General features: G+C 39.0%; 1 protein-coding gene across 5 annotated transcripts in view; it reads left to right on the forward strand.

The window, feature by feature from the left end:
- Positions 1 to 27,567, forward strand: part of NALCN (sodium leak channel, non-selective) — a 309,038-nt gene that overhangs the window by 34,891 nt on the left and 246,580 nt on the right. For 4 of the 5 annotated variants that reach the window (XM_078070121.1, XM_078070118.1, XM_078070117.1 and 1 more), the window contains exons 4-7: positions 1,942 to 2,025; positions 3,176 to 3,315; positions 3,396 to 3,524; positions 19,055 to 19,209. In XM_078070121.1, coding sequence (XP_077926247.1) covers positions 1,942 to 2,025; positions 3,176 to 3,315; positions 3,396 to 3,524; positions 19,055 to 19,209 — 508 coding nt within the window. Of the gene's footprint in view, positions 1 to 1,941; positions 2,026 to 3,175; positions 3,316 to 3,395; positions 3,525 to 19,054; positions 19,210 to 27,567 lie in introns of those variants that run through there. The other variant, XM_078070120.1, reaches the window with a different exon arrangement.

The raw sequence follows: 27,567 nt of genomic DNA on the forward strand, positions 1-27,567 counted from the left end.
ATGCGATATACAATATTCAATATTGCAATTGAATATACAGTATGCTATATACAATATGCAACTGAAATATACACTGTGCAGTAACTGTGCTATATTGTCTATATTTAGATTATAAGCAATATACAAGGCAAATATGATGCTTGTAGTAAAAGATATTTTGTGATATTTTGTGAGGTTTTGAGGACAACGATCATATCCTTAAATTATTTGCTCTGTATGTGATGTATGTGTGTGTGTGTGTGTGTGTGTGTGTGTTTCAGGAGAACCAGTGGCTCCCCAAGGTGCAGTTTTTCTCGTCATCAGGTTTAATCATCATCATGTTGATCATAACACTTAACAGGTTCATTGTCCTCCTAGTTACCCAGACCCCAAGCCTCAGGCTTGCTTTCATACCTCTTTTGTGAACTTCTCAAATATATGAACTACCAAATTTGGTTGATTCTCTTACCAATGATAAAATTATTTAGGCATTTGGGAACTAGCATTGTTTTCTCTAAACTCTCCATAGAATTAATCTTCCTATCTTCCCCACCACGTTTATAGCTTTATTATAAGTTATTCTATCTTACGCATTAGTTGGGTGTGTACATATCAGTTTTTCTATGCAAGATTGCTGTGTGTGTGTGTGTGTGTGTGTGTGTGTGTGTGTTTCAGGAGACATTATACATCCTCTTATGTAAAGTAGATGATTCCTCAGTATTAACTAAGTTGAATTTATACTTCACATCTGGGTCAGATAACTTTCATGAAGTGGTTTGTCATAATGTTAGTCCTGTGAATAATACAGATTATTTCTGAAAACTTCTCAAGGAGTTTTTTTGATAGCCTATTTATTAATAAGGGTAGGTGGTTCTGGAAATTATTTTATTTTCCTAAATATCCTATAACAGATTCCATCCTTTTATTTAAAATCTTGGCTTTCTGTTCCTTTTTTATTTTCTAAGCAGGTTCAGTCAGAGCTGGTAATGGTAGATGTCACCGAATTCAGAGTTGAGTTTCATCGATTATGATGGAACTAGAGACTTAATGGGGCAGTCCTAAGAAAGCAAAGGTATTCCTATTTAAGGTTCCAATTCTAATCTAAGGATGTTTTCTGTTTTGTTATTTGAAGGGAATTTTTTTTTCCTAAAATTCCCATTTGATAAAATATGCATTCTAATGTCAGAGTAGATTCATTATTAAAAGATGAAAGTAGTGTGTCTTCTTTATCACATGTGATTCCAATTAAAGTCAATATATGTTTGATATATTTGCTAATGAAGGCAAGTTGTTTCTTCATGTTTAATTTAGCTCGAGGTGAATTCCTGGTTAATTCCATACTTATGGTGGTTGATCCACAGGTTTAAAGGCCTTCATGCTGACCACTATTGCTCTTGGTTCTTGTAGGAAGAAAGCTGGACTTAAGCTGCCTACTGAGTGGGATGACCTCTGGTTTCTTAAATGGTAGTATCTGTGAGGCTAAGAGAAAAAATAGTGATGTTTTCTGTTTGTGTGAACTTAAAATTTTCCATGCATAGCTCTGCAGTTACTTGTGTTTCATAAATTATTTTCTTCATATAAAATGCCATTTAAAATGCTAAAGGTATTCCACTGGGCGCCTGGGTGGCTCAGTCGTTAAGCGTCTGCCTTAGGTCATGATCCCAGGGTCCTGGGATCGAGCCCCACCTCGGGCTTCCTGCCCAGCGGGGAGCCTGCTTCTTCCTCTCCAGCTCCCCGCTGCTTGTGTTCCCTCTCTCGCTGTTTCTCTCTGTCAAATAAATAAATAAAATCTTTATAAAAAATAAAATAAAATGCTAAAGGTATTCCTTTTGAAAGTTTCTTCAATTCTGATACAAAAACTATAGATAGCTTATACTGAATTAACACATGACCCTTCTCTCCACAGATGTTTTTTGAAATTATTAATTTTGCATGATAACTCCATGTGAAATTTATTTTTAGGGGGATAGTTCCTATGTGAAAGATCGCTGGTGTGTTTTTGATGGATTTATGGTCTTCTGCCTTTGGGTTTCATTGGTGTTACAGGTAATTAAAACTTTTAATTTACATGGGGGTGTTTTCCAAAATGTGCTTTGTTTTGCATTGAAACTCTAAATAAAAATAATAATGTATGTCAAATGTGATGGTGTAACTTTCTTCAACATCATGTTATTTTAAATGTTTATTATAAAAAACTAACATTTTAATCATTGTCAGTCACATCTGTGAATTGTTTTTCAATCATCAACACTATAGCAAATTATTTATTAAAAAGATATAAAAATATATTTATTGAAATGAAGGACAGAAAATGGGGTAAGATTTCTGTATTTGTAGAATAAAAAAATTGAGTTTAAATATTAAAATTCCAGTCTTTTATGTGACTGAGTCCTCACCAAAAAAAGCTGACAAATATAGATACATTGGAATGAACATAAAATACCATATCGCAAATAGAAAATGCCTTACTATGAGAAATGGGGAACATATATTTAAAAGGCTAAAGGTGGGATTTTGCTGGATAATAGAATTAATTTCCATGCATTCATTTAGGCCTCAGTTTTGCATATAATTCAACTTAAGGTAGTATATTCTTCATTACAAAATTTAGAATAGAATAAATTCACAGTCCATCCTGCAAAGTCATCTTAATGCTTATTGATGAGCTCTCCTTATTTTTACAAAGCTCACCTCTCCAACAATCTGATTTCATCCTGCATATTCATGCGTTCTTTTCCATTTAATAGCTATTATATGACTGACAAACGTTTTCTAATTATCATTTTGCCTCTGTTAGTAAATGGTACAATTCCTTTTTTATTTTTTTATAATAATCTTAACCCGTTCTCCATTACTTTATGTTCTAGCTATTTAAAAAAGTTCCACCAAAGGACATTTTTCGTGAGGAAGGCTCAGCATACTTATTCTGTATTCTAAGTTGGCACTTGTTTTTGTAATAAAAACTGGGCTTCGATGAATTATATGGGAAATGAGTAAGAGCAATGGATTTATATTAGTTTATGTATTCATTTCTCTGAAGATAGCTATAGCTTCAATATGGACCATTTCGTGGAAAATAATGCAGGGCGAAGTTCGGAGTACAGGGTGAACTCTTGATGCCATCTGTGTTTGTCATAACTACAGGCAAAGCTAAGGGAAGCTCTGAGCTTGTTTCTTCTTACCTCTTAATTCACAGGTATTTGAAATTGCTGATATAGTTGACCAGATGTCACCTTGGGGCATGTTGCGGATCCCGCGGCCACTAATTATGATTCGGGCATTCCGGATTTATTTCCGATTTGAGCTACCAAGGACCAGAATTACAAACATTTTAAAGTAAGTACTGCTTTTATGTAAGTTAAGGAGAAAAGCTGATGACATTTTTGTAAGTTTTGCCTACCTTTTTTCCCCTCTAGGCGATCAGGAGAACAAATTTGGAGCGTTTCAATTTTCCTCCTTTTCTTTCTGCTTCTTTATGGAATTTTAGGAGTTCAGATGTTTGGAACATTTACCTATCACTGTGTGGTAAATGACACGAAACCAGGGTAAGTTTATCTACTAACTGCATTTTAATCTAGGTGATAAACAAGAAAGTTTCTGCAATTCTTATGAGAAAACTCTATGTCTAAGTTGAACAAAAAAGTCTTTATGTACTCTGTTCTATATTCTCTGTTTCCTCAAAGTTTTCTTGCCTGATTTTTAAAGACAAGTATTCAAGACAAGCCAGACTGAAAAATGTTTACCCCGTGGGAAAGTAGACTAAGCAAATTCAAAGTGTGCATTTGGAGATTTTCCTCAGTGTGACAGAATGAGGGGTGTGCTACCCTAATACCATCTGAGTATTTTCATTTCTTATTTAAATAAGATGGAAATGAGAAATGGTGTAACTACTTGGAAAAACAGTTAGGCGTTTCTTAGAAAGTTAAACAGACACCTACCATATATCCCATTCATTCCATTCCAGATATCTAACCAGGGGAAATGAAAACATATGTCCATAAAATAGACTTATACATAGTGATTGTATTTGTAATAGCCCAAACTGCTAACAACCCAAATTTCCACCAACAGGTAAATGAATAAACAAATTGTGATATATCCATATGATGAATACTGTTTAGCAATTAAAAAAAAAGTATGAGAAATTGATAAATACAACATCTTGGACGAATCTCAAAATAATTATGCTGAGCAAATGAAGCCAGATGAAAAAGATTACATATTCTGTGATTCCATGCATACAAAATTCTAGAAAATGCAAGATTATCTGTGACAACAAAAAGGAAATCGGACTGCCTGGGAGTAAGGTTACGGATAAGAATAAGGAGTTAACAAGGGGCATTAGGAAACCTTTGGGGTTGGGGCACCTGGGTGGCTCAGTCGATTAAGCGTCTGCCTTAGGCTCAGGTCATGATCCCAGGGATTGAGTCCCGCATGGGACTCCCTGCTCAGCAGGAAGTCTGTTTCTCCCTCTCACTCTGCCCCTCTCCCCGCTTGTTCTCTCTCTCCCTCTCTCTCTCTCAAATAAATAAATAAAATCTTAAAAAATAAAAAAAAGGAAACCTTTAGGGTTGATTGGTATGTTCATTATCTTGATTGTGGTTCTGTGCACATGTTAAAATTTATCAAGCTGTACAATTTAATGTGTGCAATTTATTGTATGTCAAGTATATCTTACGAAAACAGTTTAGAAATGTTCCAGTGTAAAGCGGAAATCTGTTTCTTCATATGGTTAGACAGTTGGTCCAGCACGATTTATTGTGTGCTGGGCCCACTGAATTTAATGCTACTTTTCTCATTTACCAATTCCCGGTCTGTATTTGGGTTTGTACCTACGGTCTCTGTTGTGCTTGATTAATAATCTATTTGACTATCTTTTCACCCATATTACACTCTGGAATTTGTCTAGATTATAACATGGCTGTATGTATGGGGTCACTTTCTAGCTTCCTGCCTTATGTATACTCTGGACCCTGTTTTCTGCCTCTTGTGGGCATTAAAACCCAAGCTCTTAGCTACTGGACACTTAGCCCCCATCCATACCACGATTTTGTCAATTCATGGACTCCCCTCTATTTTTAGTTCCCTCTTACCTTTTGACCTTTTGGGACATATTTCTTCTTTCTTGTAAGCCCAGATATGCATTTTTAAATGTTACCATTTATCCAATAGATCTAGCTGTTTGTAATGGAAAGAGTTGAATTTAATATAGCCCAGTTTGCCAGACCTAGCCCTCTGGCACTCATAGCTAATTCCCCCCACCCCCATTTTTCTCATTACACTGTGAAGTCCTTGAGGACACAAAGGACAAGGGTGGAGAAGACTCCTTTTAGGGCCAGTACCTAGTATTCTAGCATAGAGTAAGTACTTAGTAACTATGTGTTGAAGGCATGGTGTATAATACATTATATTTAGACAGAGAATAATAACATTGTGACAAATTGATATAGAAGAGGAAATTAAAAAAAAACAAAGGGAGAAAAGCAAGCTGTTAAATGGGACAAGGGAGAAATGGTTAAAAAATAAGAAAGCACTGCTATGAGTGGAAAGAAGAAGTGAGCTAGCACACACACAGGGTGGGGACGTTGAAGGAAGAGGTGAGTAAGGGGGTTGCCTGTGTGGGTGATGGAAGAGACACATGTGTGAAAGAAAACCTGTAGGTAGTTTTTTTTTTTTAAGTGTATGTAGGCTGTAAAATCTGTCTAGATTGTTCCATGAATGAATATGGAGGTGGTAAAAAGATATTGTGTGGGCGGGAAACAATAGAAGAGAGGCAAAGAACAGAGGAAGCTTCCGCATAAGAAAGCCCGCTGTGTTCTAATAGCTGCAAGCACAGGAAGCTGATTTAAAGTTTCCATTTTATTAAAAATCAAGTCGGGATGTGTGAGAATTCTAAAGCTTGTTAAAATTGTAAAACTAGCTAGATGATCAGGCATCCTGCTGGCAAACTTAACTTTGACACATAAAGTACAATGCAAACGGGGAAGAGGTAGAGGAGCGCCTCTGACCTCAGGACCCTTGCATCACTTCAGAAACTGCTCTTTGCCATCTCCTCACCATACCCAGTACTAGGACATGAATGGCTTTGAAAAAAATACTAAAAGCCTTTTGTATTCTGAATATTAGCTCCAGCTCATTACTTTATCCTAAAAATGGAGTTCTCTATGAAGAATTACATACGTTTTGGCAGAATTTTCAGTTACTCTAGACATAGCAGTTATGGAGGAAGGTCTGCATTTTCTCTTTCCCATATTTATAAAGTCTGCCCATTAGCTTTATGAACATGCATATTTATTTTGCCTTCCTTTTCTGTGACAATTACTCTTTGAGAAGAAAATAGGTAGGTAGCTGCAGAGCAATACTGTTGCTCATAATAACAATTTTCATAAGTTTGATGATTCATTTCAAAGACCAATCCCTTATACCATTTTTCTTTTAATTTTCAGTTCAGTATTAACTGAATTTTAATGTCTTACTCAGAAGCAGAAAAATTGTTGATGCCGTTTTACCATTAGTTCCAGCCAGACCTTAATGTATTTTTAGAGACTTAAAAACGGCCCAAAGTAAAAAAAAAATGCGTAAAAATCCCAATTAAAAAAAACTCCAACCTTTTTATTTTCTTTGGTTGCTTCTGAACTAGGAGTTTCTCATAAATTCTCATAAAAAAAACCGCCCGAAGTAAAAAAAAAAAAAAATGCATAAAAATCCCAATTAAAAAAAACTCCAACCTTTTTGTTTCCTTTGGTTGCTTCTGAATTAGGAGTTTCTCATAAATATCTCTAAATGAACTAGGATTAAGCTACAGTATGATGGCTGTGTTTCCAGTGATTGGTGTTGCCAGTCGCTGTCATGACCTCGTTTTTCTTAATTGTTGTCCTTTACAATCGTCCGATTTCTGCTTAATTGATTTGCATGCACTATAGCCTAATAATGGGAGAGCTTGCAGGCAGAGCTGTGTCTGCTCAGGAACCTGTATGTCCCGCGTTTCAAGGCTGACCTCTGGAACTGATTGTGTATAATCTGTGAGGCAAACAAGATAAATAAGGAAGCAACTCAATACACACAGTTTTGCTTTTAGATGGAGCTGATTTCTTTTAAAGCAGAGAAAAGGGAGTCTTCCCTTTGTCCTCCATAGCATTACTCGTAAAGCTTTAGATTCTTCTCTGATAATGAATGGGGGACCCAAGGCAATTATGGGACGAGGAATGCGATTTGACTAAGCAAAGCAGTTCATATCCTAAAGAAATTTGAGAAGAGCAGTGGCCTCTGGCAGAAACAGGTGTTGCAAAATGCCAAATCTCCCGGAAGCTACAAGATGAACATGTGAAAATGAGCTGGTAGGTGAAATAGAAGAGATGAAAGCTTATCTGCCACCTTATTACCATTCCCGAGAAAGGAGCGAAATTTAGTCCTAGCTTAGTATCAAATAATGAAATCTTCCCAAGAGTGAGATAATTAGAAAAACTCTAAAGTAAGCAAATGTAAATATTAAGTATATAAAAGTTTACTCTAAGGAGAACAGGGTTCCATCAGGAGTTCAAGTAAATGCTTATAATGGCTGAGCCATTAGGTTTGAGACATGGAGGTGGGGGGCCACATGTCACAGATGCTCAGGACAATCCTCGTAGGTCCTTTCTGTGGAAGAGTAATTACTAACAGCTTTCTTTTCCACCTCAGGGGAGTTTCAGGATGGTCACCCCACCCGGGGCAGCTTGTAGGACTCGGTGGTATTTTATAAAATATCACTAACACTTAGCCTAGAGACAACACAGAGTTGGATTTGGGTTAGCTTTCTCTTGCTGGTCTCAAATAATATTTAAGTTTATCCTTTAGGGTCCTTGGAAAATAAATGAATTATTGGCTTATACATTCTGTTCACAAAATAGTGAAGTTTTTTTTTTTTAATGGAAAGTTCAGAAGAATTAAAAATAGAAATGCAGTGGAACTTAAAATATTAATTTCTAATTTCTATGGACTTTATCAAGAGGGAATTTTGTAGAATATGTAAAATCATAACTGCCTCAAATTCATGCAAAGGTCTTTGAAGTCTTCTTGATTTATATTTAAACTTCTTTTGAAGGATGAAGACAGACTGCTACATTTAACTTACTGGATTCCTGCAGAGATGTCTGCTGGGTGGGAGATAGAAGAACAAATTTGGATAAATGCATATTGGAAAGCTCCTCTTTAAAATATTTAAATAAGAAATGAAAATACTCTGATGGGTGCATATAGATTTCTAACTAAATTAATAGCAACATTTGTGGAGCACCTATTATATTTCATATATTTTGCTTCTGTAACTAATTTTTAGAGCAACCTGAAAGCAGTTATTTCCCCCATTTTGCAGATGAAGACACAGTCCCAAAGAAATTAAATAATATGTTCATCTCGTAAGTGAGAGCGCCAGGATTTGAACTCAGGTCTGACTTTCCAGCCCATGCTTGATCTGCCATTTGAGCAACTTCTACCATATTATAAGCCCACATTTGTAAACCTATATGCACATTAGATCCACGTCCATATGCATAAGCTCTTTATATGGCATAGAGAAAATGAAAGTCCATATGACATCCGGTTTCTTTCCATCCCCGTGTAGATGTTATGTTCCAGGGGATTCTGCCCCATCCAAATCTATAAAATAGTGGCATGCAATATATTTGTATCACTCCATATATCTCTTTTAAATCCGTTGTGTATACCCATCTCAAGGATGTGGCCCACCTGAGCCCCAGTTAAATCAACCTTTCATATGTTACAAATTTTTTAAAAAATTAAATATAAGAAAATATTTCAGAATAAACTGAATTCCCATATGAAAATTAATACCAAAGTGATTTTCTCCAGAATAGAAAAAACATTTTTGCATCTTTAGCATTAAAAAAAAAAGAAAACCCTACACTTTGAAGAAGGGTCTAAAAGAAATTGGGTAATTTCTTTCGATCAATTACAATATAGCACTTTTTTTGACCTTACTTCCCAAAAAGAAGAGAATATAATAACATAGGTTATAAAACTCTTACTTACTATTAGCGGTAAATAACTTTTACTGTACAATTGATATCTGGGTTTTTTTTCTCATTTAATACCCACAACGACCTGTTAACATCATAATCTATTTTTACACTCTGTATTACAGCCAGGAGATTGAGGCTTAGTGAGGTTAAGTAAGCTATCCAAGATGAAACAGTGTGTAAGTGCCAGAAGCAGGGTTGGAACCCAGTTCTCCCTGACACCGATTTCTATGCCTTTCAATATTCGGCTGTACCTTGGTCGGTATATGAGATGATCTTCAACACATGTGTGTCCAAAATATTTGAGTACAATGATTAGTTTCCCTTTGGTTACAAGGAGCACATGCTTAGGAGACAGGCTCTGCATGGGGTGGATGAATACATGGTTAAGATGGCTTGTATTAGGACTGAATTCTGCCGTGAGGTCCTGGGACTCTTGATCATATTATATGAATGGGAAATGAGGAGCCCTGACAATTCAGTCCCTTGCAAATAGCATTCACTGTAGTTGCCTGTGTAGAAATCACACCTCGCCTCAGGTTCAACCAGACCAGCCTGCTTTCCCTCCGATAGAAACCGTAGTCACCATGCCATGACCATAACAGCACGAGCAGTACATTTGGGGAATTCATTTCAGGACGAGATCTCTCTGATAGAAAAAATCACCTGGTGAGCTTTGTAAAAATACGAACTCCAAGCCACACCCATAGATTCATATTTATAGCAGGGCTAAGATTCTCAGAATCAGTTGGGTTAGAAATCAGTGTTTTAAAACCTTAGTTTTACATTAAAACTCCCAAAGATGTGTTGTAGAGTAGAACACAAATTTTGCATGGCTTCTTCAAAGATAAAGCTGGAGTCTTCAAAGAAATGCTAAGCTTTCAGCTGCTACACCCCGCTGCGGGGAACTTGACTTCCCTGTTCCCTGAAGGCTGGTTCCTTAGAAATGTCTATGAAGCACCAGAGGTAATCAGAGCCTCTTGTCATTCTTCCAGAGAAGCAGGTTGTCGGTGTGTGTCCTGGGATCACAGGGCAGTCATCTCAATTTTACTGATTCAGGGACTCCTACCTTTTTTAGGTCTAGCAACTGAGCTGGGCAGGTGTACTGTGTGGTTGAGGACACCTGGGGACTGGGGCTCTGGCACGTTCCACATCCTTCCCTGATCTTCACTTTTAAGGTAGCTACATGTTCTTAGCACCAGTGAGCCCTGACATCATTTGACCCCAAAGGATGGAACCCCAACCATACAACTCAGCCACACAACAGCCAGTAAACATGAATATATTTGGAGCTCCTCATATATATGAGGCACTTTGTATTCCTAATTGCTAATTCATAATGTGATCTCATAGGTTGGACATGATGATTCTCATGAAAGAGAAGAGGAAAGAGCTCCTTGCCACACATTAATTAATTGGCAAAATCACCAACTGAAAATCTGTAATCTTGGCCCCAGATTCTGGTGGCCGTTTTCCACCATGCCAACTGACTCCTTCCAGATAACTTCTCACCCTGGATCTTGTAGTTTCTCAAGCAAAGGGAAAAGAGTTACTGCTTGAGGAGCCCTTGGCCTAGATTCACAATGTCAAGGGTAGTAGACTTTGTCTTATGACCTCAAAACAGTTGTCACATTTCCAGTTTGGAGCTGATCAGTGCAAGCTCTGTGTCCTGATACTTTACTTTGCTGAGACTCTTTGAATACATTCATATACCTCTCCTTGCCTAATCCTTGCTCAGATGCCAGTTTCCCGGCATGTCTGGTCCCTTATCCATATTGGTGAAGTAGTGAGCAATATAATTAAGGGAGTGAAGTTGGAGAAAATATATAATTAAAAGAACTATTCAGATACAACAAGGTATGTTGACAGTTTGAAATACTTGCTTTCAAAAGAAAATCACGTTTTGTCATTTATATTACATACATTATTTGAAAAAATATTTAATTTTACCATTTTGATGCATGATGAATTCGGTTCTTTATGGTATGGCTTTGTCCATCTAGCCATTCAGGAATGGATTAAGGCATGGAAAATCATATTACGATACTCTCCGCTTAACAGTAAGGGGAAATTTATTCCCTAAATTTTTAGAAAATGTGCCAGATTTCCTTGTTTATAAAAAGTGGTGTGATGTCAATATTATTTCCTGCCGCAGACTATTTGTCTTGTTTGTGGTCCCTCTAAAAGTCCCAGAGAGCAATTAAAAGTTTCCAAAAATCAATAAGTAGTCTCTTCTCTGCAAATTCCAGGGTGCGGTGAGTGTTCCAAAGCATCCAGCATTAGCAGTAGCCAGGCCAGTTCATAAGAGCTTTTAATTAATCCTGAAAGCAGAGGCCAAATAGGAGTGAAAACGAAGCCAGATGATTCTCTGGAATGAACCCAAAAGGCGGGTAGCAGCCAGAGCAGGTTCCTTGTCAACACAGGAAAGGGACCACATCTAAATGCAAGAAAGTGAGCCTTGTTTTTCTGGCTGCCACTAGGAATGAGGCGAGCCAGGCCCTAGGTATCAAAGGGCACATTCACTATCCTCCCAGATGCAAAGACTTTGTGTGTGTGTGTGTGTGTGTGTGTGTGTGATTCACTCCATGGGTTTAACTCAAGTGTGTTCTGTTTATCACTTCTCCCTAGAACATACAGTATAAATAGAAGAGAAACCTATTGATGGCAATAAACAACAAACTGATCTTAGGCGTACAGTGTTATCTGTTGCATATGGATTTCCTGTGCTGCCTACCTCCTTCTTTGCACCACTGACAATTTCCTCGTGGAATGCAAACTTCAGAAACACCTTTGGTGTAGCTGATCCTCTGTGAATTTTTTTTACAACAAATGGACCAAATTTGGCTACAAGCCCGCAGTGTTTTTCTGCTTATGTTCAGTTCTTCAAGGGAAAAAAGAAAAATATAAACAAAAATCTGTATCTATATATATCTATAAATTCCCATCATAGGTATATTTTATGAAAATCTTGCAAATAACTTAAGTAATGATCTCTTTTGTAAATTCGTGTGTTTGACCTTTTTGGCCATTCTCACAAACGAGGGACAGATTGTAGTCAGCGCAAAGTATATCAGACATACTATGTCAGTTTGGGGGAAGCACAGATTTTTGTCTTTTTCCCCAATATGCCAATTTCTGAGAATGTAGTTTACAAATTGTTTGGTATGGTAACAAGTGCTTGTTTATAAGCCCTGAGAGAAAGCTGTGAGCAGCTACACCCTACCAATGAAAGGGTAAAAAAGTTGTTCTCTTTCTCTCCCTGTGATTTCTCGTCCTCTCTCTCCTGTGCACACACAGGCTCTGGCATTTCCACTTTCCAGGATGCCAGGGGGTGTATCCGCCCTAGATCTCGTGTCTGTTGATCCTTTAGTGGTCACCCCAAGCAACGACCCCATTGGGAGGTCTCCCTAGTGCTCACCATCCACCACCCACACTCATGATGTTTCTGCTTGGTGCTCCTGTAAGGCTAAGAGCCGATATCTGGCTCTCAAAGCATTCATCATGCTCTACTGTGGTCATTACTTTTCTAGGTAATAAAGACTTTGATTTGGAAATATCTTCTTAGTCATCTCCATTCCTAGCATGTTGTGTGGCATAGAATAGGCCTTTCAAATTTAATCATTTTGAATGAATGGATGGACAAATGAAATAAAGTGGCCCTACCAAGAATATGGAAAAAACAATCTCTAAAAAGGGGTTAAGTAATGATAACCACAGTTATGTTCATAGGTGACAGTCATTACAAAAGGCCAGCACTAAATGTGTTGTAGCAGGACAGCAGTTTGACACTGGTAGAGAGAGATGACACTGTAATGAAGAGAGCAGTTTGAACACAATGTCTTGAGCTATTGCATTTGGCATCAGTGAATCCTGTGGAGAGATGAGAACAGAACACAATGGGCACATGGTTCGCTCTAATTATCACCTTTCTTTTAAAAATATGAAAGTGTGGTGGGGTCGTTGTGGGAATTGTTTTTTAATAATAGCTAAGAAGTTTCTCATTTTACAGATAAGGAAACTGAGGCTCAGATGGTCAAAGTGAATTGCCCAAGGTAATTAAGTTGGTTAATCATTGAACTGAGATGATAATCCTTGTGTTCCAATATACAGCTCAATTGATGCTCTTTACTATCAGGAGTAATGATTAACTTAAAACCATACAACTCTTAAATACTGAGGTGTTGTTTGGGGCTGTTATAAACAATATTAGCAACAAGTTGAGAACATATTTTCTTAGATCTCAAACCCCTACATAATGTTATTTGTAAATATGATATTTTAAGAATTAAAAAATGAGGGCACCTGAGTATCTCTGTCGGTTAAGCGTCCAACTCTTCATTTTGGCTCAGGTCATGATCTCAGGGTCATGAGATCAAGCCCTGAGTCAGGCTCCACACTTAGCTGGGAGCCTGCTTAAGATTCTCTCTCTATCCCTCTGCCCCTCTCCACCTTCCCGCTCTCTCTAAAAAACAAAACCAAACAAACAAACGCGAAAAACAAAAAACCATATGCCAGGCAGATAATTAATGTCTTTTGAAAAATAATTAACTTCTCCAAGGGATTTGAGTATTCATTTTGAAACATGGAAACTACTAAAGCCAAAACTTAAAAAATGGTAATTCCATGCCAATTTTTAGATATCACACTTAAAAATTGCATAGAAACAGGGGCGCCTGGGTGGCTCAGTCGTTAAGCGTCTGCCTTCGGCTCAGGTCATGATCCCAGGGTCCTGGGATCGAGCCCCACATCGGGCTCCCTGCTCTGCGGGAAGCCTGCTTCTCCCTCTCCCACTCCCCCTGCTGTGTTCCCTCTCTCGCTGTGTCTCTCTCTGTCAAAAAAAAAAAAAAAGGTAAAAGAATTAAAAAAAAAAAATTGCATAGAAACAACAGGATCCAATTGTTGAAGAATTTTTTCTGTAGTTACTTTATAAGCAAACAAATAAACAAGCACATAAATAGATTTGCCATAGATTTAAATAATGGTGGAAAGAAACATTCCTTCAGTTAGCCAAAAAATAATTATGACGGCATCTACTATGTGTTAGTCAAGGTTCTTCAGAGAAACAGAACCAATAGGATGTGTATATAGGAAGCAGTGAGATTCATTTTATTTATTTATTTATTTTTATTTTTAAAAGATTTTATTTATTTGAGAGAGAGGGAGAGAGAGAGAATCTCCAGCAGACTTTGCACCGAGCACAGAGCCTGCTGTGAGGCTCAATCCCAGGACTCCAAAATCATGACTGAGCCAAAACCAAGAGTGAGATACTCAACCGAATGAGCCATCCAAGCACCCCAGTAGAATTCATTTTAAAGAATTGGCTCATGTGATTGTGGGGACTAGCAAGACCAAAATCTTCAGAGCAGGCCAGCAAACTAGAAATTTCAGAATGAGCTGTTGTTGCAGTCTTGAATCCCAAGGTAATTTGGAGGCAGGGTTCTTTTCAGAAGATGTCAGTATTTTTTCTGAAGGCCTCCAATTGATTAGATGACGCCCAGGCACATTATGTAGAGTAATCTGCTTCACTCACAATCTACTGATTTAAATGTTAATTATATCTAAAAAATTACCTTCATAGCAACATTTACATGGTGTTTGACCAAACAACTGGGCACTATAATCTAGCCAAATTCACTCATAAATTTAACCATCACAGACTATGTGTTAGGGGCTATAAGGAATTGCAGGCTACACTGGGGAATAGTCGAGTTTGGAAGACATCCAATGAACAGTTGACCACTCAAACATGAATTAGACACTTCCCAAGTGCCTGAAATGTCAAGTGTGGGTACTTGGAGAAATTATAGCAGAGAAGCCTAACCCAGCCTGAGGGACTTAGAGTGGCTCCCCTAAGAAAGTGACATGCAGACTGGGGGCCCGAAAGCTGAAAGATGGGTTAACCAAGCAAAGATGGGAGGAGAGATTTCCAAGCAGAGGAAAAAGTCCTGAGGTAGAAGGAGCATACCAAGAGCTGGGAGAGGCCACCATGGTTGGATACCAGGACACTTGAAAGGGGAAGAGCCAGATCCTTTAGGATCTTATGGATAAGATTTGCCACAGATGGACCTCAGGTAAGACTGAGATTATGAAAAGTCTGTCTTAATGCTCTGTGGCTAATGGATCCGAAGGGCTAAGAGTGGCTGCAGGATGACCAGTTAGGGGACGAGATAGTGGTGCAGGTGGAGGTGGAGATGGTGAGAGCTGAATGAGCTCAAAAGATATTTCGGAGTATATTTAGGGACACATGACGACTAGTTGTGGAAGTTGAGGGAGAAGTAGGTATCGAGGAGATTCCACAATCTCAAGCTTGCTCAGTACTTTGGATGAAGGTCTCATGCTGCTGCTTGTTATGAAGAAATGTTGGTGAAGGAGTCTGTGTTCAGTAAGGGGTGTAGAGTTGGAGGCACTTGGGGTGCAGCCAGGTGGAGACATCTACTAGGTAGTTGGACACGTAACTCTGAGACTCTAAAAGACACCTAGGATGAGAGAGAATTGAAACTATGGAGATGGATTTGTCTGCATAGAGAGAGAGCATCATGAAAAAAGAGAGGAGGCTAAGGACCAAGCTCAGAGTAACTCAGGCCTGAGGGCCAGTTACAGGAGGAGAAGATGGAAAAGGAGAATGACCTGAGAAACAGGGACGAAACTAGCATCTTCCAAGCCAGCAACACTGCCTCTCTGTCTCTCCCTAACCACAACTGGGAAAGGTTTTCTGTTTTTACGGACTTGTGTGATTAGGTTGGGCCCACCCAGATAAACCAGGATGATCACTCAAGACTTTTAGCCTTGTTCACATCTATAACCTTAATTCCATTTGCCATGTAACATAACATCTTCAAGTGTTCCAGAGATTAGTATGTGGATATCTTTAGGGGGCCATTATTCCACCTACCACCAAAACAACCATGTGGAATGCTGCTCAGAAATCATAGAAGATGAAAACTGAAAGTGTTCCAGTTGGATGGGGCACGTGGAAATAAACTAGAGCAAATTCAGTGGATTGGAGATCATGAAAATGGGCTAAAAATTAAGTCAGAGGGATTAGAAGTAGATAATTTTTTTTCAAGAAATCCAACTGTGAGTAAGGAATGCAGGTCTTGAAACCCACTTAAGCATGAGTGAATATTAGGCCTGGAAGAATCATTGTCTGTATTTAGAGTTTGGCTGGTGGTTAGCAAGAATTCTACCCTCCCTAATTCCAGAGAGCCTCTTGTGTTCTATCATGAATATCTGAGGGAAGATGAACAAGGAAATAATTAACATTAACAAATAAAAATAACACCTAGAAGATAATTGTTAACTGTGACAACGAAACTAAGATAAATAACAAATACACATTCTGAAACTCTTGATGTTTATTTCCACTTTTCAAAAGAGTAATCATCATGTGGTTTTAGATACGTGAGTGCCAGGGCAATTAATCATCTAATAAATGTGTCTCTAACAAGCATTTGCTAATAGCTTGATGTTGGCAAAAATAATATGTTTCAAATCTGCTGCCTCTGAAGCCAAAAGATTTCAACATAATATCTGTGCTGGTGAAGTTTGTGCTTAAAATGAAAATCAGTGTTAATATGAAAGAAACAAAAAATAAATCAAATAAAAAAGGAAAAAAATACTCTAATACTTACAAACCAGTGAAAGCATAATCATAATAGTTAACAATTATTGAGTGATTGACTAATTGCCAGTGCTATTTCGGGAGTTGTATGTTAGCTCATTTAGTCATTAAGACACTCCTACAAATAGGTAAAAAGGCTATCCCCATTTTAGAAATGTGGAAACTGAGGCAGCACACACCAGGACTAGAGTTCCAATCTAAGCAGTCTACAAATTTCGAGATACCAACAGCAATCAGTAACACCTGATACTTGCCATCTGCCGAGTACCCCGTTTTAAGTACCTTACAGACCTAAGTCACTACAGGTTTGCCAGAGTCCTGAGAGAGAGGCATTTCCCTGCCATCGCCTGAGGAAGAAACTGAGGCACAGATAGGGGAGGCCACATATGTAGTAAAGGCTAAGCTAGAATTCACATCCAGCAGACTGGCTCTGGAGTCCAATTTCCTACCCAAACAGCTGAAAGGTGATGTTTTTTTGAACTTTTTCATGGAGACAGTGCTTTCTGAACCATTGCTGCTGTTGTCTTCTTAAAGTCTTAGAAATGAAAAAAAAAAATTAATTTCGATGGGCTTCCCTCTCTGAAGTTCACCTTCACCTTTCTTAAGAATTGGGTGATCTATAAAGTTTCTTTCAGCTGCATAATCCCATGAACAAAATGCTGTCGGTATCATGTGCCTGAATTCCTTCTGTTCTTCTGACAAGTCTTTATTGTGTTTTTACATGTATTTTAATTGTATGCTACATTTTATGATCGTAATGATCACTAATTGTTTATAATAAGCATTTATTGAGCATTATTGTTATTATTGAGCCTTTCTTTATTGTAACATGCTGGGTGCTAGGCTGAGTGCTTTCCTTGGTTTCCTTTACTTAATCTTCACACAGGCTTTGCTTCTAATTACGGTTACGCTCCCTAGCTGACAGACGAAGAAACTGAGCTTGGAGACATTTAGAACTTTGTTCAAGTCACACCACTCGTAATTGGCAGAGCTTGAGATCAAACCCAGAAAACCTTACTCTGAAACTCTGAAGCCCAGTCCCCTTACCACTTTGCCCCAATGTGTGGGTTCCACACCAGAAACTCAGACCAGACATCAGCAAAGATGGATATTTGGCTTACATATAAAAAGGTGAAATGAAGAGAAATACATGATATGTCTGCCTAAAACCATCTCTCTCTGACATAACCAAGTGGTAATTTCCACAACAAGACCTTTCCCCTGGAGTTTTGCATGGGGGATCCAAAGGAGCAGTTTAACATAGGATTGGGAACAATTCTTTAAATACTTATTCCCCGAGCCAGCAGACAGATTATTTCCTTGAAGCTAACGGAATCTGAAGGAACACACTTGAAGTGTCTGAAATGCAGGTGAGGCTTTTAGAGCTTTGTTTATGACTGAGACAGAACTGGGTGAAGTGTCACCAGGCCTGGAGTGTGTATGTAAACTCATGAATGTGTGTGTGCACGGTGGCCTCATGCAGGTAATGGATCTCAGAGAGTTAGGTGTCAGACTCTAGAGAAAGCATATTATATACAGGGAAGAAAGCAGCCAATTGAATGTAAGAGGGTATTAAAGAAGAAATATGACCCAACACGTCTGCCTCAATTGGGCCATAAGCTGAGGGACAGAGACTGTCCTGACGACGGTCCCCACTTAGGAAATGCCTAGAAACATCGAAGTAGTGGGAAATGAGTTGTAATAAAATCATGGATTTAGAAGGCTTGTGAAATTGTCTAGCCTAAACTTTGGCCACTGCACGAGCCACGTGAATTGTCTCGATAGCAGCTATTCGGGGCCCATTTTAAAGGTCAGCCCAGAATGAGATTCCACAGTCGCCGTTCCAATGATGACCTGTCCTTGCTCCCAAGAAAGCCATTACTTATCTAAATCCTTGTACATCAATTTAATCTCCACATTGCCCTCCAGAACAATGAAACAGGGATGTATCGCTGTCCACCTAAATGACCCTCGTGTTCCTCTGCCAACACAGAGGAAGACCAGGTGTCATTTATAAGACTCATAGTAGTTGTACCATATGGAAAATGACTGTCATCATTTACTATTGCTTAGAAGTGGAGAAGTAAAATTTGTACCCACAGGTAGGTTAAGCATTTTGTGAATAACAAGGAAGCCCCAAGCACATTAACATTCCTTACAAATCTACAGGAAAATTCTTTCCTTTGCTTATCTGGGTCTTGGTCCTTAATGACAAAAACAATGATGGTAATAGTATTCTTATAAAGCGCTACCGTGAGGATGAATCAGGTATCATTTGAGAAATGTTTACCGTCATCAGTGCTATGAACACCATTTGGGAATCATGAATTTTACATCTGTGCCCATACGGAGCAGATGTTAGTGAAGGGTGATTACATTATTCATTTTGATCAACATTTACAAGTGTCAAATCAGCTAACTTTTTGTAATTTGTTCACAGAAATGTAACCTGGAATAGCTTAGCTATCCCAGATACGCACTGCTCACCAGAGCTGGAAGAAGGCTACCAGTGCCCCCCAGGATTTAAATGCATGGACCTTGAAGACCTGGGACTTAGCAGGCAAGAGCTGGGCTACAGTGGCTTTAATGAGATAGGTCTGTCTTACCGCTAAAACACATTTTCAGTTTCTTTTTTACAATGTTTATGAAATGGAAAGAATACTTGTGTGATTGATATTTTCTGTTAAGATTGGCTATAGAGCATTTAAGAAACACAACGGCAGATTGTAATCATCTGCCTCGATTGTGATATAGTCTCCCCTGCAGTCTATAAAGTACAGTCTGCTTTTGGGTGGATATTCAGCAGTGTCTGTGGAGAGTGAAATATCCCTGATTTTAGACTATTTTTGATTCTTAATTAGAGCACTTAAAAATATTTCATTGACCAAGGTTCAGGGCTTGTTGACTCAAAGGTAAACAAGGCTTGGTGTCCTTTCGCATGTAACCATACCCTAGTAGGCAAGGTAAGTCTTATGTCTCTGAAATAGTAGCCACTGAGTGAGTGCGTGAGAGCTGGAAAGTAATCCTGGAACAGAAGACAGCTAAGGAAATACTTAATGAATATCCATCAACTGTATAATAGATGCGTGGGAAGTGCTTATACATGAATATGATGTACTCAAATGTATACATTTATCTGTGGCTTGTCCTAGGAAGTCCTGAAATGTGCCATTATATACAGTAATGAAAGCACTTAGCATCTGCCATTTACTTGATATCATTGCATTTATTACAATTCTGTGCAAGTTGTACAAATTTCATTACTGAATCAAAAAAAAAAAAACAAAAAACCCATGGAATTCTAAACAATTACTCCAGCTTTGAGAATCTGTCTTAGCCATCTCAGGCTGCCATAACAAAATACCATAGACTGGGTGGTGTAAATAATGTAAACTCATTTCTCACCAGTCTGGAGGCTGGAAGTCCAAGATCAGGGTGCCAGCATGGTTGGATCTGGTGAGGCCTTTCTCCTTGGCTTGCACATGGAGGGAGGAAGAGGAAAAGGGAGAAAACTCTCTGGCTTCTTCTTGAAGGGAAATAATCCCATCATGAGAGAGCACCCTCATGACTTCATCTAAATTGAATCAACATTCCAAAGGCTCCATCTCCTAATACCATCGCACTGGGGGTTAGGACTTCAACATATGAATTTGGGGTTGGCGGGAGCACAAACATTCAGTCCATAACAGAATCGTTATCAGAATCATTTGAAAAAAAACAAAACAAAACAATTTTTCCTTCAAGTGTCAAGGCCCAGGTGCATTTAAGAGCATTTAGACACTCACAGAATCTTAGAGAAAAATCTCAGTGTGTAGCAGGGTAGTGGTTATCTTTGGAAGCCAAATCTATTTTGTGACTTTTAGTGTGGTTTCGTATCTCAGTGGACAGCTGTACAATGGGGGGTTTCCATGGCCAGGGAAGAAAGCATGAGTTCCTTTCAACCCTGATGGCAACTGCTATGAACCCAGCCAATCAATCTTTATGCATCAGGAACAGTGGCTGATATATCCTCCTCTCGCCCCAGCCTTTAATGATGGCGGCTCCCAGACGGTGTTATTGCAGGATGGCATCAAGAACTCTGGGCCAAGTACGGGAATTTCAGAAAGAATATGTGAAGGTCTTGCACTGATTGAGGAATATTTTTCTGGTATATGAACTAAACCACAAGGCTACAGCCTCTGGAGGCAATAGAATACTGAACTTGGCCTGAAAAAACACAAATAGTTGGTATTAAAAAAAAGTGAGTTTTGCAAATAACATTCCTAAATTTTTACTCTTGTATTTTAATATGCCCTCAGAGGTGGATTTTCAGCATTGAATTTAGACAGATAGTCTTTCATCCCTTTGGCCAATGATATAATTTTGTAAAGTCAAAAAATTTAGAAGCCAGCAGATGTGGAAGCATTTCAGTTTGCTGTACTCTCTTAAACTTATCTGGCTTTGGAATCAGTCTTACAGCCTTCCCCTCGGCTCCTAGGAGCAGAGGACTTTTACGCATTATACCAGTGACTCTCAGGGATGAGCAGGAAATCACAGGTGTGGTATGGGAGACGGATATATAGCTTTGGTAAACTGGTGAAACAAGCTGCAGGAATCCTCAGAGCTGGGGCACAGCTAGAACGCACAGCTTCTCAGAGCCAGCAGCTCTTTCTCTTAAGGGGGGCTAACTGGGTGTACCCATGTCTCGTATGGAAGGTGGCCAGCATTCAGTAGGGAGGCTGTCCTTGCACAAAAACCTCCAGTCCTTTCGAATCCTATTGCTAAATCAAATCACTTCCCGGCCATCTTGAATGCAGCAACTGTGCTTAAACTCAAAAGGCTGCATTATATTCAAGCTGATTCAGCTTTCTTCACTATGACTCCCAGTGACTTCAACCCATGTACTCTTTGAGGGAGGGAGTTTCCTCAGAGAGTGTGTTGGCTTGAGAAGCCTGACTCAAGGAGAGAACTGCCCTGGGGGCAGCAGGCCCGCACTAAGGCAGTAATCTTACTGTTTATTTGCACATTTATCTCCCAAGGATTTAAGCTCCTTGAAAACAGGAAGTACATCTTTTCATCTCCATGTCTTCAGGGCCTGGCGCAGTGCCGGCCTCTATAAATATTTACTAATGGACTGAACAAAGTATATGTTCTTTTGAATTTGATGGTGACCAGTCACGTTTGTGTTAGGATATAGAGCCATAATAGAGAAGTAAGTTGTTCTCTTGTTGTTCTTTCCCCCAGTTTTGTGTTTTTGTTGGCAGTATTCACTACTCCTCATGACTTGCTTTTCTATACAAGCTTAATTTGGTCTGCTTGCTTCTTTTTCTCAAATGATGCTTGAGTTCAACGCCATTGTATGACTAATGGTTACATAATGAAATGTTAACTTTGTACTATAATCAGAAAATTTTAAAATGGTCACTGTAGTTTGGACTGAAAAGGTCTGTTATTATGCATCTATGTAGATACACAAATTGGTATTTTAGATCATCTTTAAAGTTTTTATGGAAACAAAATATAATTTTCCCCCAAAAATGAGGAGAAGAAATTATTTTCTTAGACTCACGTGATCATCTCTTTTTGCATGCAGTTGAATTTAAAACAGGTGCCTAATTGTGCGTATAAATTTGACCAATGTACTTTATATGTAAGTAAGCATGATTAATTTAAAAGGAGCACATTTCCTCTTCTTACTAATCAAATTGTCGTACAATACATTGAATTGCAACGCATTTATAAAATTTCATTTATAAATAGCTTTGTCTCATTAAAATTTAAAATTGATGATATTGAGAAACTCAATTTTTGAAATATATTAAAAGCCAGAGTCATTAAAGTAGAAAAATTACACAGAGCCCCAACTGTAAAATTGTAAAGTAAAGACACCTTTGCATCTCTGAAATCATCCACCGTCAAGGAGACTGAGAAACAGAAATGCAATTTCCATATTCAAGGACTCTGGAAAACCTGTGACTAATAAACCACACATCAGAAGGCCAGGTTCTAACAGAATACTTCCTGAAAGGATTCTGGCTACTGAGGATCTCTAGCAGAGCCAGCAGAATGCTGACATGAAAAATAAAGAATATTCCCAGAGGAGCAGAACAGTCCTCTCTTTGAGCCAGGGAATCAGTGTGTGGCTGACCCTGGGAGCTTTCTGGGACTCAGTGGGGTACCTCAAAGTGGAGCCCTTGTTGGGGCCAAGCGGCTGGTAGAGAAATAGAGAAGACGACAGACCCTCAGTCTAGAGGGGCCCCAGTGCTGCTGATCTGTGCTCACGAATACGAGGGGCCAACCGGGCTATACCTTAGGATGACCTTGGGGAGTTTAAAACACACCAATTCTCAAGCACCACTCCTGGGCCAGTTAAATGAAAAACCTTGGAATGATCTGAGGCATAGATGGCTTTTAGAAGCTAGAAGGTGTTCTAATGTGCATGCACAGTTATGAGCACCTGGACCGAGGCAGCAGTGGTACACAGGTAAACACACCTGTCTTAGAAAAAAACTCTCTTCTCTCCCGCAGTGCTACCTGACAAATACCTGGTCCTCTAAAATTGATTTCACAGGTGAGTAACAGTCAAAAAGAATGAGGACCATATCTATAAAAATGCACTTTCAGGTATGTTTAAAACTGAGAAAAAAATCCAAGAGATATAATTTTTAAAATTGCAGAAGAAGACAACCTAAATAGATGGATTTAAAGGGTACCACTGTCTCAGTAGATGAGCAGAGAATAATCAACGCTGAGGCATTTCTTACTAAAGTTGCTGGACTTCAGAGCTAAAAAAAGCATCCAACGGGCATCCAGAAAAAAATGATCAAGTCAGTTCTTTTTCTTTTTCTTTTTTTTTTTCCAAGCGATGCTCAAACATGAGTAGCCCCGGGAGGAACCTAGGGTCCCCAGTCAGTTCTAAGGGGAGCCATCAGAGAGGACTGAAACCTTGTCAGAACTCAAGTCTAGGATACAAGGACACAGGGCTTACAAAGTCCTCAGAGAGAGAACATGTTCAGCTCGTTTTGGTTACTGTCGAAGAAGCAAGAACTCAGAGACTTCCTTTTACGTTAATCCTTCTTGAAGACACTCGGCCAATCAAGAAGGATGGATCATGAACCTAGTCTCTAGTATCTCCTCAGTGTAAAAACAAAGCTAATATGACTTCAGGATTTCCAGAGTATAATATAAATATTGCAGCTTATGGTCATGTAGAAGAGCAGAGAAGAAAATCAGGGGAGGTAGTGTAATGATGTTAGTGTCCTTATACTCAGCAATAAAAAATGTATCATCTTATACAATACGTGAATCACGTGATGGAGGTATACGTGTACTTGCACAAGAATGCATTACAAAGTAAAAATTTATCTACTTTAGAAAAAATTCAAAACTCAAAATAATGGCCTTGCGGTTTGGATCACAGCTATACTACATACTGGTGGGGTGACCTGGGAAAAGTACTTAACCTCTTCTGGCCTCAATGTCCTGATCTGTAAGATGGGGTAAAGGATAGACCTCCCTTATAGGGTTGATGTTAGAAGTCATGGAGACACTGCACTTAGGACACGTGGCACAGAGTGAACACCTGATGAGCCAGAAATCAGAGCTGCACTGGCAAAACGGGAATGCATCTCTGTGTTATTTGAGAAAAAAAAAAAAAGACTACTTTAACAAGAGAGAGCAGAGCACATGCTTTCACGTTAGCCCAGCCTTGTCTCATATTATTTTCTTCTTCCTGCAGCAGTTTGTTCAGGATCTTACAGCAAGGGGGGACAGGAGAGGAGACAGGGACAAGGTGTTCTTCACCTTGCATCCTGTTCCTATTAACTGATATCCCACATTTTGTCTCACTCTCCTCAACGTACAGAATTCCAGAGGGCCAATTTTTGGTGGCGTTTGGTCTTCATTAATCAATTATTCTTCTCTTGTTATTCTCAGAAATATAATTCCTTTTGTGCTTTCTCTCTCTCATTAGAATCTTACCCATATTTTGCCATTGAACTTTCTACAGTGTCATTAAGCCTTGTGCCTATACTTTTATTTATCCCTGTGCATTTGAGTTTGTGACCCCGGATTGAGCCGCGCCCTGTCTTTTAGCAGACTGCCAACTTCCATAGACTTCAGAAGAGCATCCCTTGGCTCACTGAGCAAAAGCCACCGCCATGCTATTTCCTGCATGGTCCCCAGCCTTCAGCGGTTGACTTTCTGTCCTCCCGCAAATCTCTGTGCCAAATGGTGATGGAGATGCTGGTTGTTTCTCTGTCCCTCTCTTCCATTTAAATACCTTTCCATCTTTATTTCTGGGTACCTTTCCTGCAGTCCATTCTCAAGGACCCTCAACTAATACATCCTCTCTAGGACGTTAGCCTGTGCACTTGAGACATCACCTACTCCCCACATTCCAAGCCTATGGAGGAATATACATTATTGGAAGGACATATTTGAAGATCACAAAATCTGTTTAGTGGACATTCGCATTCTGTGATTACAGTGAGCGAATGGGGAGGTGGGGAGCCAGCACACAGTGAAAAGGTTTGGGGAATGATGACACCCCCAAAAACTATACTGGAGGAGTGAAACCAAAATACCCCATCAGTGTACCCTGTTTTGAAAATGTGTCCTGCTTCCTTCCATTTTCTGAGTACTTACCCCACTTTCAGCCAACCCCCCCCTTCCCCTCTGTTGCCACATGCTTATCCACACGTGGGGCAAACAGTCTGAGACACTGTGATTTTCGGTAATGGGACTGAGAGTGAAACTAGAGGAATTTTGAGCTGGAAAAGATAGTAGTCATTTAGTCCACCCACACAGTTTTATCGAGAGGCCAGCTGAGCATCCGAGTGAGCAAGGTCAGAGTTCTAGAGAATTCCACATGGAGGCAGGGCTAAACTCACTTCTGATTCACAGACTCCCACCAAAACTTACCTTCGCCCTCAAACTTTTTACCCATTTCAGATTAATGTTTAATTAAGAATCAAACTTAAAAAAATACCTTGCAAAGTTAGTTGTAATCTTAATTTTGTAGTAGAAGGTTAGCGTCACTCACCTTTGGTAAGACAACTAACTATCCAAACAGATGTGATATGCCAGTTAGAAGAAAGCAACAACAAATCTGTCACACGTGGGAAGGAAATCACAGCATATGCCATTAAACTGGCAATTTACTTGTCATGATCTTTTAAAAGAGGTAAGAAATTGGGTAGAGCAGGTGAGTACAAATCTATTCAGGTTTGAACTCTCCATTCACTGAACAGTCAGGTAAAAACGAAACATGTTCAGAGTTTTCTGTTGGTTTTCTTTTTTTATGTCTTTACTTATTTAATTTTTTTTAACTTTTTATGTTGAACTAATTTTAGACTCACATAAAAGTTATGAAATAGTACAGAGTTCCTTTATACACATCACCCAGAATGGTAACTTCTTGCACAACTGTACTATCTCATTACAGCTAAGACATTAACAGGACACAATGGTATTAACTACAGTACGCATCCTGTTAAATTTCACTGGTTGATCCACTGTTGATCTTCTCCTATCTTAAGATCCTACCCTGGATCCCACATTGTACTTAGTTATTAACACCCTAATCTCTTCCAGTCTGTAAGTTTGTCAGCTTTGTCTTTCATGGTCTTGACACTTTTCAGAAGCACGAGTCAGTTATTTTGCAGAATGTCTCTCAACTTGGTTCTATCTGGTGTTTTCTCATAAGTGGAATGAAGTTATGATCAGAGTGTTTACACGATGTCTGGCTTCCAAGACAGAAGAGAAGTTGTGTCTTCTTTTACTTATTTCTTTGTTATTTCTATTTTTATTATGTAAATTTCAGGGGTACAGCTTTATAATTAGACATTTGTATACACCAGAGTGATCAAAACATACTTAGTTTTGAGAGAACAACCCGGTATATGACATATAAGGATAAAATTCATCCTGAGAAGTCACTTAGGAAGTAAACAGGTATCAGGCATTTCTTGTTGTCATTAGCCTTCAAAATCATAAGAACAAAACACAAAAGCCCAAATTTGTAAAAATCCATAATAAACTAAACCTGATGGAAACAATTTATATCAGATAGAGGAAGTCCATTAGCAAGATCAAACTATAAACAGGACATTCTGACAATAAAATAGAAAAAATATTTAAGTTATATGCTTTTAATGTTACCTGGACTGAATGTAGTGGGCTGTTTTCCCTATTCTTTATATACAATAATCAAAGGTAAAGCCAGGAAATAACAAACACTGTGTTCTTATGGTGACTAATTGCCCTTATTGTAATTACTGTCATTTCTTATGACAAGTACTGCTTATCATTTATCGATTACTTACTATGTATCGAGCACCAGGCAAAAAGGTTTTCTGTCCGAGGTGTTTTTCATCCTCACAATAAACCCACAAGGGTCATTATCCCCAATTAAAAGTGAGCAGAGTGAGATGAGAGAGAATTGATTCACCCAAAGTCACATCCAGGCCACAATTGGGAGCCAAGGGTTGCTGTCCAAGTGCACACAGGTCAAAGCCTGCATTATCTGTGAAGTCGGCCATGGGTCCCCGCCATTCTGTGTGGCTGGTCAGGACAGCTGGTCCGTCAGAGGGTCTCGTTATGAGAGAGGAAGGGACATGTCTTCCAGCGTAACAACCCACCAGACCTGCTGCCTTCTCCTCCCATCTCCGTGCCTCTGGGACAGAGGGTTGAGTGTGAAGGAGGGTGATGGTGACGTCCACTGCAAACTGAGGGCCATTCGGAGTGGGTCTCTGGCTCAGCATCTATCCCCCCGCACACTGTGTGACAGAGTTGGTGCATTATAAATGTGATTTTTATGTAAGAATTGAAATATGAAAGAATATACCTGGGAGGCAGTGCAGTTTTACAAGATAATTTATCGAGCTATCAATATTTGGGCAAGGATTTGAGGCAATGGCAGCAAAAGCAGGAAATATGCTTTTGATACAAAATGAGATGATAGAGGCTAGAGAT

Source organism: Halichoerus grypus, chromosome 4 (assembly GCF_964656455.1).
Source record: "Halichoerus grypus chromosome 4, mHalGry1.hap1.1, whole genome shotgun sequence".
NCBI lineage: Eukaryota > Metazoa > Chordata > Mammalia > Carnivora > Phocidae > Halichoerus > Halichoerus grypus.